The 12,620-nt window shown below is 48.4% G+C and overlaps 1 protein-coding gene across 1 annotated transcript; it reads left to right on the top strand.

Moving 5' to 3' along the window:
• The first annotated feature begins 5,617 nt into the window (after positions 1-5,617).
• On the top strand, positions 5,618-9,239 carry FIGNL1 (fidgetin like 1). Its single transcript, XM_058030672.1, has 2 exons — positions 5,618-5,746; positions 6,600-9,239. Exon 2 carries the CDS (start codon positions 6,607-6,609, stop codon positions 8,674-8,676), a length of 2,070 nt encoding a protein of 689 aa, XP_057886655.1. The 5' UTR covers positions 5,618-5,746; positions 6,600-6,606; the 3' UTR covers positions 8,677-9,239.
• Positions 9,240-12,620: the final 3,381 nt, after the last annotated feature.

Genomic DNA, 12,620 nt, shown 5'->3' with positions numbered 1-12,620 from the left:
TAACCAATGAATTTGATAAAACCCAGTAACACTTGAGCAGGTGACTGACACAAGACACTACTGTCAGCTACAGTGTCAGAAATTTTGATAGCATCATTCTCTTCAGCAGAACCAGCATGAAATTCAGTTTTTCTGTGGTAGCACAATGCAGTGGAGTGGTAGACTGCTATAAAATTTTTTTTTAAACAACCTTAATCAGATCTCATGACCTGGAAAACAATGTTCATCCCTAACATGTCTCTTCCACAATGATACAATTTTACAACTTTTACATTATGAAAACTCTAGAATCTTGAAGCCAAAGAATTACATGTTCTCTGCGAGACAGACCAGGATTTTGTATGTGAAATACATAACCAGGACTGTCCAGGAAAAAAAAAAAAAAAAGAAAAGAGAGATCAGATTTGGATCACAGAGTAAATCCAGGATAATTCCACTGAAATGAAATGGAGTTGCTCTGGGCTTAGGTGACTATAATTGAAATTAAAAATCTGACTAATAAGTGTTAGAAAAGAAAGGCCTAACGTAAGGCGCCCCTAAACTGAACATAAGAAGATTCTGCTGGAAATCTGCTCCATGGAAACCACAGCAGAGATGAATGATGCCTGTGTGAGCCTCAAACTGCTGTAAAACTGGGATGCAGGCAGGATGCACACCCAAACCTAGGAGAGGTGAAATGTCCCCAACAGCCCAGAATTAGGCACAGATCCCTTTAGACATTTGTGGGAAAATACTGCCAAAACTGACATTCAATTAAATTTTTCAGTATCTAGAGATCAGTTTTAGAAGTGGCTGTTTTCCAGACACTGAAACTCCTGTTGGCAAAGAATTAAAGATAAAGGCTAATTTAAAATAAAGATGGAGTAAAAGTTAATTTTTGGTTTTTTTTTTTTTTAAGAAGTGACATTAGTAAATCTGTCTGATAAACAGCAGTGATGAGACCCTTGGAATTACATTTCCCCCTCTCTAGCCCAGTACCAAAACCTCAAGTTCAGGTTCTGGTTTTTCTGAAATTCTAGAATGATCCAAATATGTAACCAGTGAAGGCCTTCATGGTATTCAGTCTCTCATACCTTCTTCTCTCCATGTGATAACTCCTTCTTAGACTATTAACATTAGGTCATCTGAAAAGGAAATATGGCCTGTGTAATCAACTCGAGAAGGAACATTTTAAAGAAGATCATAACTGCTGTTTCTGTTCTGTAGCTTTGCAACGTGTCTGTAAGTGAGAAACACTGTATTTATGAATAGTTAATGTTAACCCAGATTTATTGTGCCTTGTGTGCAAAAGCTAATATATCCTGTGCCTGTGATGAATACTGTTTGATATTAAAAGTTAATTAGAAAATCCCAGAACTGTACTTTGGTAGAATATCCACATCTCCAGGAAGACTGCAGCTATTAGAGAAGGAGGGAAAAACCTGACTTTTACTTTCAGGAACCTCAATTTATTTTTTTTAAACTAGCAGAGTACAGTCCTTACATTCTTAATGACAGATTATATTTTATTACTGATGGTGAAATAATGAAAATGTATGTATTTATGAAAGTATTGGTAATATATTATACTCTGAACTGCATTATAATTATTAAATTTTTTATTTTTTCTTGCATTTACATACAAGATTCTGCTCATGGCTGTTTTGTTGTTGAAGTACTACTCATCACCATATGTGATGAGTAGTAATCACATTGAAGTTGCCTTACAACAGCAGTCTTAACCTTGAGATGTAAAATTTGAATTGCTCAAAGACAGAAGCAAATGAGAAATAAAACTGAGGATCCTAAAGACCAGGATGGTTGGTGAGGGCAGGTTAAATAACCATCAATGGATAATATCTGTAGAGCATATGTAGAGTTTGTATGTTCTAAGTGGAAAATAATCAGAAGTCTAATGCTCTAATTATGATTTGTGAGCTGTTGACTCCCTTTACAATCTGTACCCAAAACCTCCTGAACACACATATAGGTTTTAATTGGCAATATAAATAAACCAAAACAAAACTAAAGCTATTGTCTCTTTGTACTTAACTAAGCTTTTCTCGTCTCTTTGATGCCAGATGCGCTGTAAGAGGCCCAACTTCCCCACTCTAATGAAGTCAGTGTCCTGATTTTCACCACCAAGGACTTTTTTCAATGTGTCCTTCAAATTACTTTGCAAATGGGAGTTGGCAAATTTTCCTGCAGGAAGTTTCCTCCTCAGCAACAGGAGTCTGAAAAATACTTGGCCATATCCAGAAGAGCCAGTGCTGACCCTTCTGCCAAGTTCTGCACAGTGCTCCAGCTGGATCTGCCACTGGAGCCACCTGCCCAGCTTCAGCTTTGGTTTGTAGTTCCAGTGACATCCAGTAGGACAGGGAAGGGGCCCATGACATCAGTCCTGCCTGGCTGCAGTCCCCAAGGCTGCTGTGCTCCCTGCCTCTGTGCAATCCCAGGGATATCAGGCATGCCTTGGGAGAAATCTGATGGCAGCAGCATCACATGCTATTTAAATGTTAGCCCAGCTGGGTCTGAGATGATAGCTTGCACACCAGCACAGACACTTCAATGTGCTGTCTGCACTGATGGCATAACAAGCCTGATGTGTAACAAAAACCTGACAGTAACTGCAGGAAAGGTTCCTCACGGGAAATAAAATGTTCACCCACACAGAATCGTTCCTGTTAATACCAGAGGTATTGCAGCTTAGAGTGCTCATTTGCATGTAGGTTGGTGTGCTAATTTGAACGTGGGTTGGTGTGAGCCACATGGGGACTCCACCACCACATTCAGTTCATGGGATACTTCCACGTGGAGCACCATCTTTTGCCCTGTGTAACAGAGTGTCATTCATCTTGTCCTTGTCAGAGCTGTTCTCCCAAAAAGGGCTGTGCAGCACCGGTTGTGAATTTCAGGAGTGCTAGAAAGCGTCACTGCCGTGGTGGCTGTGGTGGTCCTGCAGCGGTGCCACAGGGGTGGAGGTGAAATAGGTGGCCCCGGAGGCCAAGTGCTCGTGTGCCTAAGGGCCAGGTACCCATCACTGGCTGCGAAGTCGCCACCAGGGTTAGGGCTCTGTGCTTGGGCCACATTCATGGAACCCACCTCCTGTGGAGCCCGTCCTGCAGGGAGGGCTGCTGCCAGGGACACAGCCCGGGATGCCACTGGCCCGGCCGCCTGTGAGCCCAGCAAAGGGCATCCAGAGGGTCTTCGACTGCCGGGAGAGAACAAACAGCGGCAGCTGGGGAATGCTGATGGGGTGCGCTGCTGTTTTGGGCAGCCAAAGTCGAGTTTGACACAGGAAAACCCACAGCAATTCTACTCCTTATCACCGAACTGAAGGGAAAGGCCTCGTCTGACCCACAGAAATTGCACATCTCCACGTTCCCATTTTCTACTGCCACTGAAAATGGCCTGGAGAGGCAATACACGTGACAGAACCTGTTACATTCTCCAGCCTCTCCCTTCTCGGCCGCTCTGACCTTCACTGAGGAACCAAGCCCTGACCAGAAAGGATTTTCAGAAGGGTGTGAGCAGGGCTGGCAAGGCGCGGGAGCCGAGACACCGGCACCGGGGGAGCCGGCGGGACTTCAGTGGGAGACGTGGGACGGAGCCGGAAAGGAACGCGCGGAGGGGATGGGAGGGATCCGGGAGGAAACACGCGGATGCGACAGGAGGGATTCGGGCAGGAACGCGCGGAGGGGATGGGAGGGATCCAGAAGGGAACACGCGGACGCGACAGGAGGGATCCGGGGGCCATCACGCGAAGGGTCCCGCCCGTCCCCTCAGAGCAGGCGCGCGCCCCTCACGCGCCGCGCTTGGCGCGGGTCCAGCCCCGCCTTCCAAGGCACGGACCCCGCGCCCATTGGCCGGTGCGCTCCTCAGGCGCAGCCAATAGGGAGCGTTCGCCCTGCCGCGCGCCGTCCCTCTCAGTGCTGTGTGTGACGTCAGCGCGGAAAACCCGCCCTTCTCCCACTCGGCCCGGCCTCCCGACCTCTGATTGGTTGCGTCTTCCGGCGCGCTGTTACCCGATTGGCGGGCTGGGCGGGGCGGGCCGGGCGCGGAGCGGGCGCGCGCGGTTGGCGGCGGCGGCGGTGGCCGGTGGGTGCGGGGAGCGGGAGCGGGAGCGGCAGGGCCGGGACTGAAGGGGACACGGGAAGGGAGCAGGGACGGGAGAGGAGCGAGCGGCGGGACCCTCTCGGGGCTGTGGCCTCCGCTTCCCGTGCCGTGAGGGGGCACCCCCTGCCGCCGAGCCGGCCAGGGCTCCTGAGCTGAGGGTAGGGTAGGCGAGGGCTCAGCCATGGCCGGGCAGCTTCCCGGCTGGATTGCCGGCCTGAGGGCACTGAAGGGCGGGGGATGTGCTCGCGTACCTGGCCGTGTTTCCCCGGGCCCCGTGTGGGCGTGCTCCTGTGGCGGCGGCGGCAGCAGCTCCCGCCCCTCCGCGCTGAGGCGAGCGCGCAGCCGAGTGCCAGATCCATGGGTGGCCGTGCTTGGATACACCCCCGGCTCCAGGCGGGCACACGGGGCACGATATCCCCGTCCTGGCTGAGCGTGTGTGCGTGTGGCTCTCTTGGAGAGAAGTTGTGAGGCTGTGAGGACAGCTAATATGGGTTAGACCAGGGGGAGAGAACGATGCCAGACGGTGTGTACGATGTATATGAATAACTAAAGGCTGGGTGCCCAGAGGGCGCATCCAGGCTCTTCTTGGGGGTGCCGAGCAATAGGACAAGAGGCAGTGGGCAGAAACTGAGGCATAGGAAGTTCCACCTGGATATGGGGAATAACTTCTTTGCTGTGGGGAGCGATCACACTGGAACAGGTTGCCCGGAGAGGCTGTGGAGTCTCCCTCACTGGAGATATTCAGGAACAGGCTGGACACAAGGCTGTGCCATGTGTGCTGGGATGACCCTGCATGAGCATGGAGATTTGACCACTGTGATCTCTTCCAACCTTCCCCATTCTGTGATTCTGAGAATAATCAAACTGCAATTTCAACCTGGTCACCACTGTTCACTTGTTATGGCCTTCCCTCAGTGCTATGAAGGTGACCACTGAGTCCTTAAGAAAGTGGTGGTGAACTTGAGATGTTGTGCTCTGAATTATGGAAGTATTTCATGGGGGCAAATACTGCTATTAAACTTTTCCCAAATTTATGCTTTTATGTCACTTAAAATATTTTTGATTGAACAGTTGCAAAAAAATTATGTGCACAGTGAAAGCCTTTTAGAGAAAAGAAGTAAAAGGCTGCAGCCTTTCATCTCCTGTTCATCTGTCACTCAGCTATGGACGGATGATGATGATGTGAGTTAGTATCAGATTTTCTAAGTGCATGTTACACTTCTCCTGGTGCAAAAGTCGGCAGTAACTTTTCAGAGAGAAAGTCTTACTTAAGTGGTTTTGTTTTTGTTTGTTTTAATTGGATTTGCTTGTAGAGGTGCCAGATTTGCAGGTAAAATGTATTTTGACTTTTCTAAACAGCTCTACAAATTTGGGCTGTAGTAAAAAAAATATTCAAACCAAAATGACCTACATTCTCATTATATATCGTGTGTGTAACCATATAAGCATTTGGGCAATAAACATAATGTGCTCTCTGTTGTCTAATGGGATGTTTTGCAAATAATTAGGGAGGACAGCCCCACATAGCCTGGATCCCTTCAGTTCTGTGTCCCCAGCCTTGCACGAACATGGCACCTGTACCTTCCTCTGCACTCCTATGCAGTCTGTAGCTGATCCAGAGCGTTGCAGCTTGACTCACCTTCTGTTGGAGGTATGGACACAATACTTCGCAGGGAAAGAAAGTACATCATAAATGTGAGCAAATCATTTCAAGTCAAATGAAATACTCCTCCTGGGCCAAATGTCATTTTCCCTATTTCTTAAAAAAAGCCCTACACTAAAGGAGTGTAAATTCCACTTTCTGAAGCTGAGAAACAAGGATTGCTTTAAACATGCAAGACCTTTTCTCCTCTAAAGTTTAAAATGAGGACATTTTAGTACCTTCTAAATATAAGAAACAGTTTTGAACATTTTCTAGTAATCTTAATATTTTCTTAATATGAAGTCTTTGCTCCATTCAGGATTATTCATTCCATTTTTATCTCCCCTCAGAGACACTGCACACAATTTTACTTACTAGCTTAATTGGTTAATTTTTATTACCATCACTGTAATAAATGAAATCATTCTGACAGTGGAGTATCCTCTGTCCTCTGCTGCACTGTGCCATACTCTGTCAAGTAAGAATGAAAGCACTGGTGATTTCATTTAACAAGGCCAGTTTTTGCTTGGCCATCTGTTACCATTCTTTGCAGCCTACTTACCTCCCCAGGAGACCTCTGGTTAGAAGCAAACTCTCTCTTTTTTCTTTTCCCCCCACTTTTTTCTTTTCTTTGGACAAGGAAGAAAAGAGAACCCCAGTCTAAATGCCTTTGCACCACAAAGCTGGTTGCTTTTTGAAAAGATTAAAGTGCCCAGACTGGCTAAGTAGCTTGCAAGACCTCCTGCTCTGTTTCTCACAGTTAAAATAATGTAGGTTTTCCTGTGTGAGTGTTTAGGCAAGGGGGGAAGCAGCTGGTGTGAAATGGCATTTTGTGACTGCAGGAATGTTCTGTCTGTTCCAGTTCAGCCATGGAGGCCCCCACGGCCAGCGCAGTGCACCTGAGTGAGTGGCAGGAAAGTTCCTTTGCTGTCACCTCTGGCACCTGCACCCCGGGGCAGAAGGCAGACGGGTACCGTGCCAAGGTGCTGCGCATTCAGTATGCGTGGGCGAGCTCCGAGATCTCCCAGGCCTGTGCTGCCAGCCTGTTCAGGAGCTATGCAGAGAAATACTCTGCCATTGTCGACTCTGGCAACGCGGAGACCGGCTTGAACAACTATGCGGAAAACATCCTGACTCTGGCAAAGTGTCAGCAAAGTGACAGTGACAAGTGGCAATCTGCCTTGACAACAGAGAACGTGTTTGAATTGAAGTGTGTGCGAGAGAGGATGCGGGCTGGCAAAATTTTCCAGAGCTCTCAGATGGCACCGACAGATGCCCGTGTGCGAGCTGATAAAGGGGTCAGCGCCCCCGCTGCTCCAGCTCTTCCCAAACTCCATGGCTTCGGCAGTGCCGGGGAGGCTGAGCTCACTGCTGCCTCAGCAAAATGTGCCAGTCAGGGACCAGATGTCCTTGGGCATCCCTCATCTTCCAGGTCCCTTCAAAGCGGTGTGCCTCCTGTGACCAGAACTTCAGACACACTTCCTGCTGCTTCAGCCTCCTCAAGCAAACAGGTTCTTCCAGGTTTCCAGGCAACTCCGCTCTTTGGAAGTAAAGAAGCCACTAATAGTAGTTCTCTTAAAATGCCAGGTAACTGTTATGATGGACAAAATTCGCCTCTTTTCAACCAGTCAGCTGTACCTGCCTGGTCTGCAAATTCTGGGAAAAGAAAAGCATTCTATGGTCTGGCTGATGAAGGCAGCACAGCTGTTCCTAGCCTTGCTCCATGTCAGGCCTCCATTTCTACAGAAACTAATGGTTTTTCAGGGCAGAGAAACAGAAATGAAGAGAGCAGTGCTCCCGGGTTTAAAACTGCAAAGGAACAGCTGTGGATGGATCAGCAAAAGAAATCTCAAAACCAGCGTGCACCAGTCTCATCATACGGAGGAGTAAAAAAATCCCTGGGTGCAGGCAGGTCTCGGGGTCCGTTCGGCAAGTTTGTGCCTCCAGTTCCGAAACCAGATGGAAGTGAGAACGGAGTAGCACAGTGTAAGCCTCATGTAGGGGAATCAACAGACCCATTGCTGCCTGTGGATGAACGGCTGAAAAACATAGAACCAAAAATGGTTGAACTCATCATGCACGAGATCATGGACCACGGGCCTCCGGTCGGCTGGGATGACATTGCTGGAGTGGAGTTTGCCAAAGCCACCATCAAGGAAATTGTGGTGTGGCCCATGCTGAGACCAGACATCTTCACCGGCTTGCGTGGTCCTCCCAAAGGAATCCTGCTCTTTGGCCCCCCCGGCACTGGCAAGACCCTCATAGGCAAGTGCATCGCATGCCAGTCTGGAGCAACTTTTTTCAGCATCAGCGCCTCCTCCCTGACGTCCAAGTGGGTGGGCGAGGGGGAGAAGATGGTGCGCGCGCTGTTCGCCGTGGCGCGCTGCCAGCAGCCCGCCGTCATCTTCATCGACGAGATCGACTCCCTGCTGTCCCAGCGCGGAGAGGGCGAGCACGAGTCCTCCAGGAGAATAAAAACCGAGTTTCTGGTGCAGTTGGATGGGGCAACGACCTCCTCTGAAGATCGGATCCTGGTGGTTGGAGCGACAAATCGGCCCCAGGAAATCGATGAGGCGGCCCGGAGGCGACTGGTGAAGAGACTGTACATCCCTCTGCCCGAAGGCTCCGCCAGGAAGCAGATTGTCACCCGGCTGATGGCACAGGAGCACTGCTCTCTGAATGAGGAGGAAATCAAGCTCATAGTCCAGAAGACTGATGGGTTTTCTGGGGCAGACATGACCCAGCTCTGTCGGGAGGCTTCCCTGGGCCCCATCCGCAGCCTGCAGTCCATGGACATTGCCACCATCACGCCGGAGCAGGTGCGGCCCATCTCCTTCCTGGACTTCGAGAGCGCCCTGAGGACGGTGCGGCCCAGCGTGTCCCCCAAGGACCTGGAGCTCTATGAAACCTGGAACCAGACCTTTGGCTGCGGCAGATGAGCTGCACCACAGCTGTTCCACTGGAGCAGGGTAGGATTTCAGCACTGCCACGCATCAAACCTGTGGCAATTCAGTGCATCTGCACTTTGGTTTGCTTCTGTCCTGGAATTAAACCTCCTCATGTTATGCAGGCACATGTCCAGGCTCTGGCTGAGGCTTTGCCAGCTGAAAAGTCCACGAGGAACTGCAGCTCATGATACGAGAAATTGCTGAACAGCAGTGGCATGACAGCATTTACAGATTGCTGGGAGAGATGGAAACAAATTTCACTGATGTTTAAGGGGAAGGTTATCAAACCTCAAAAATAAAGGAATTGAAAGGAATTTTGGGAAAATCTTGCAAGGTCCACCATGCTGTGTCAGTAAGGAATTCAAGTAATAGTAGAAATGCTGATTTTGGGTAGGAGCATGGCAAAACTGGATAGGGAAGAATAATTAGAGGTGCTTTGTTTGGGAGGAGAGGATGGAGATGGATGTGGACTTACATGGAAAAATGGAAGGGAGGACAGAAGAGGGAGGTCTCTTGAGAGTTGTCTGACAGCCAAGGCTCATTACTGCAGTCAATCCCAGCTTCTCATTAAAAACTTTTTTTGATGATTTTCTGCTTGACCTTACTTTCTGTGCTGCATCAGCATGTGTGGGTGTGTTTTATTGGCAGGTCTGGACACCTGCAGGTGGAGGAGAGGCCGTGGGTCACAGGGGCTGTAGGATCTGGCCCAGCTGTGGGGTAGCCAGTGTGGGCAACCAGGTGCTGTAGGCATCCAAAACTCACTGCCAAACCAAGGGCTGGACAAGCTGGCAAGGAGGGAGAGCAGGATGTGGAAAGAGCCCCCAGAGGCAGGACAAGGGGGCTCAGGGTCTGGGCATGGGTATTTGATAAAGTTAAATCCTGTGACAGTGTCTGAAGGCTCTGTGAGTGAGGTGTCCTGGTGAAACTGGAGAGTGTGGGGCTTGTGTCACACACTGGTGACCTCGGTGCTTGGGGCTGGAGCTGAGGGACAGGGTGGGGCTGTGGGTGTTTGTGGGAGTGCATTTGTGTGTGTGTGTGCTGAGAAGGACATGCCCACTCTCTGTCCTTGGCTCTGTGTGTGTGTGTGCTGGGAAGGACATGCCTGTTGTGGTGTGCTGCAATGTCCCATTTTGGCCTTCCAGGTCATCCCCCCAGGTGTGCCTGTACCTCTCTCCTTTCCCCCTTGCCCCCATGCTGAGTGAGTCCTGTCAATCAGGCTTAACATTCCAGCAAGGCGTCGTGTGGTTGGTCAAGTTCAAAGGATGCCCCTATGCCCAGAGGTCATTGGCCTGTCTGGGTGTCATCTTCCCCTGAGACCCTGCCCCTCTCACCTGGTTGGTGGCTCACCTGTACCTCCCCTCCCCCTGTCCCTGAGCTTAAAAGGTGATCAGACCATGCGGTCTGGATTCTGTTGGAGCAGTTGCTCACGTTCAGACCTCTGTAACCATGGAATAAACCTCTGGACATTAAACCCTCCAGCAGAATCCTCTCCTTTTTCTCTTCACCATCGCCTGAAGCTATCCCTCCTGAGGTAACGGGGTCCCTTACAAGCCTGGACTTGTTCAGTGCCCAGCTGCAACCACCAGCAAGCCAAGGTGTCTCTGGGGTGATGCACCGCAGTTGCTGCCTTTGGCCCAGCAGCGAGGGTCAGACTGGCCCAGGCACAATCTAACTGGTAATATTGGGATTCATATTCCAGTACATGCCCACTCTCTGTCCTTGGCTCTGTGTGTGTGTGTGTGGTTTTGTGTCCACTGGTTTGGGCTGGGGGCTCACCTCGCTCCTGGCTGCACCCCCAGGCAGGAGCAGCAGCAGCAGCAGCTGGATCCATCAAATTCGGGTGGAAGATGCCTGACTCCAAGAGTTCTGGGCTCTAGTGGTCAGCAAGGAGAAATCCCATGTCCAGCGCCTCCTGGGTTCCACTGCTCCTTAAAAAGTCCTCATGCATCAATGGTAAAATTCTTGGCTAGCTTGCATTTGGCATTCTTACCTAAGGCATGAAAGAATGCACAGCCTTTTATTCACACAACCTGTCCTTGCCCACTGACTGAGCACAGCTGCCCTGAAAGGAAAATAAATGGAAATACTTCCTTTGGATTCCTTTGTCCGTGTGGCAGAGCTGACAGCTCTGCTGTCTGTGCTTCGTTTTCAGTTTCTCTAAAGAGCTTTTCCTCCTATTGGGGAAAATGCAGAACTTAAAAGCTGCTCTTCCTCAGATTTCTCTGAAACTGGATGAAAGCTGTTTAACTGGCATTTTTAAAAGACATTTGGAAACTACAGGGCCCAGGAGATTACAGTGAGCCTTGAATTCAGAATAATTTGGAAGGCTTAGGATTTCTTAGAGCTCATCCTGATTTAAACAAATGAGTCAGTTTTATTCATAGCTTATGTTTTTAGTAAAGTCCAGTATATATCAGAAATTGTTTTGCAGAGTTGTAAAAAATCAGGTATGGGAATTTATCTTCATTTTTGAGATAGTGAAAATAGAATAATTAGATTATTCTGAAAGAATAAATGTGTGATGTAGTTCAAACCAATCGACTTTTGTGCCACAGAGATTAAGTCTGGTTTTGCAAGTTCCATTTTGGAGAGCTATAAACACATACTAGGTAAGATGTTTGCTTTCTCCAAACATTTCTCTAAATTCGTTGTTCAGGCAAGTGAGTGAAACACCAGAGAATTTTCATTGTTTAGTCAAATTAAGGTTGCTCAAGGGTTAATAAATGCCTTATTTATGATTAAATAATTGCCTTATTTATGCTGGGAATTATTCTGGTGTGCATTCTGTGGTCATCTCTACATCTGAATTTTCACATTTTCGTGGAAGTGCTCCACAAGGAGGGACCAGTGAGAATCCACATGGTGACAGAGAATAAAGCTCCTCCTGAGGTGACAGGGACTTGGACATAAGTTCTGTGCCCCTGTGTTTGTCTCCTGCAAAGTGGAAATTGTCAACAAGATAAAAGGTAGAGCCAGACAAGGCTTTGTTCTTCCTCCTACTTTTCAGATTACTCATTACAAGAATTACATGAACATGCCGTTGGTTTTTTTTGGTTTTTTTTTTTTTTTTTGAAACACATAGAAATAGTGAAAGGGAATATTAGGTAAAGTTTTTTGTGTTTTAGCAATGATGCAGGTGACACAACCATCTCTTCAGCCATGTAGCATTCTTTGGGCTTTGCTGCAGAGCTCAGAGCCAGCAGGACTTGCAGTTTCATCCCAAGGTGAGTTTCATAACCCTCTGTAACAGTGCCACCACAGAGCAATTCGACTGCCAGGAACATAATTTCACAAAATACAGAAAATTGCACAGAAATAGGGCATGATTGTAATTTAAGGGAAATGGTGCAGATAAATCCACTTTAATGGATCTGTTTAGTGTATGCAGAAACCTATGTACTTCATTATTTATTCTTTTTGGCTGGCTGATCTTTGGAAGGAGAAATGCACAAAACTCTGGTTTTGTGGTTCAGCAACGTTGGGTGCACAATCTCTCAGTTTCTTTTTAAGGCAAATAATTGCAGTCCTGGAAAAGTCAGGTCTTATTAATAAACAAGGCATTTCAGACTCTCAGTGCATCTTGGATTTGAGTTAGCTAAATTGTCTCAGAGCTGCATGAAGTCCCCTGGGGGATTTTCATTTGCAGAAAGCTGTGCCAACACATGTAAGGGAAAAAGCTGATGAGGCAGAAATGATCATCACCTGCTAATGGAGAGTGGATGGAAACCAGACTGGCCTCTTAAGGGCATCACTAAGATTGTCCTTTTGAAATAAGGCAATTTCCTTCTAACAGAAATTATGGAACTGCTCACAAGCCAACGTGACATTGGAAAACAGCCCGCCCAACAAAGCAGCATGGGCTGGGCCCTGGGCTGCAGTGCAGGCTCCTGCTCCTTGGGTCTGCTGGAACCAGCCAAGGAGGCCTCCCCTCAGCC

This window comes from Melospiza georgiana, chromosome 1, assembly GCF_028018845.1.
Source record: "Melospiza georgiana isolate bMelGeo1 chromosome 1, bMelGeo1.pri, whole genome shotgun sequence".
Classification (NCBI taxonomy): Eukaryota; Metazoa; Chordata; class Aves; order Passeriformes; family Passerellidae; genus Melospiza; species Melospiza georgiana.
The sequence above is the reverse complement of the archived record's forward strand: the minus strand, read 5'-3'. Positions and strand labels throughout refer to the sequence as shown.

Coding starts and splice junctions, on each gene's coding strand:
- FIGNL1 (XM_058030672.1), top strand. CDS start 6,607: ATGGAGGCCCCCACGGCCAGCGCAGTGCACCTGAGTGAGTGGCAGGAA.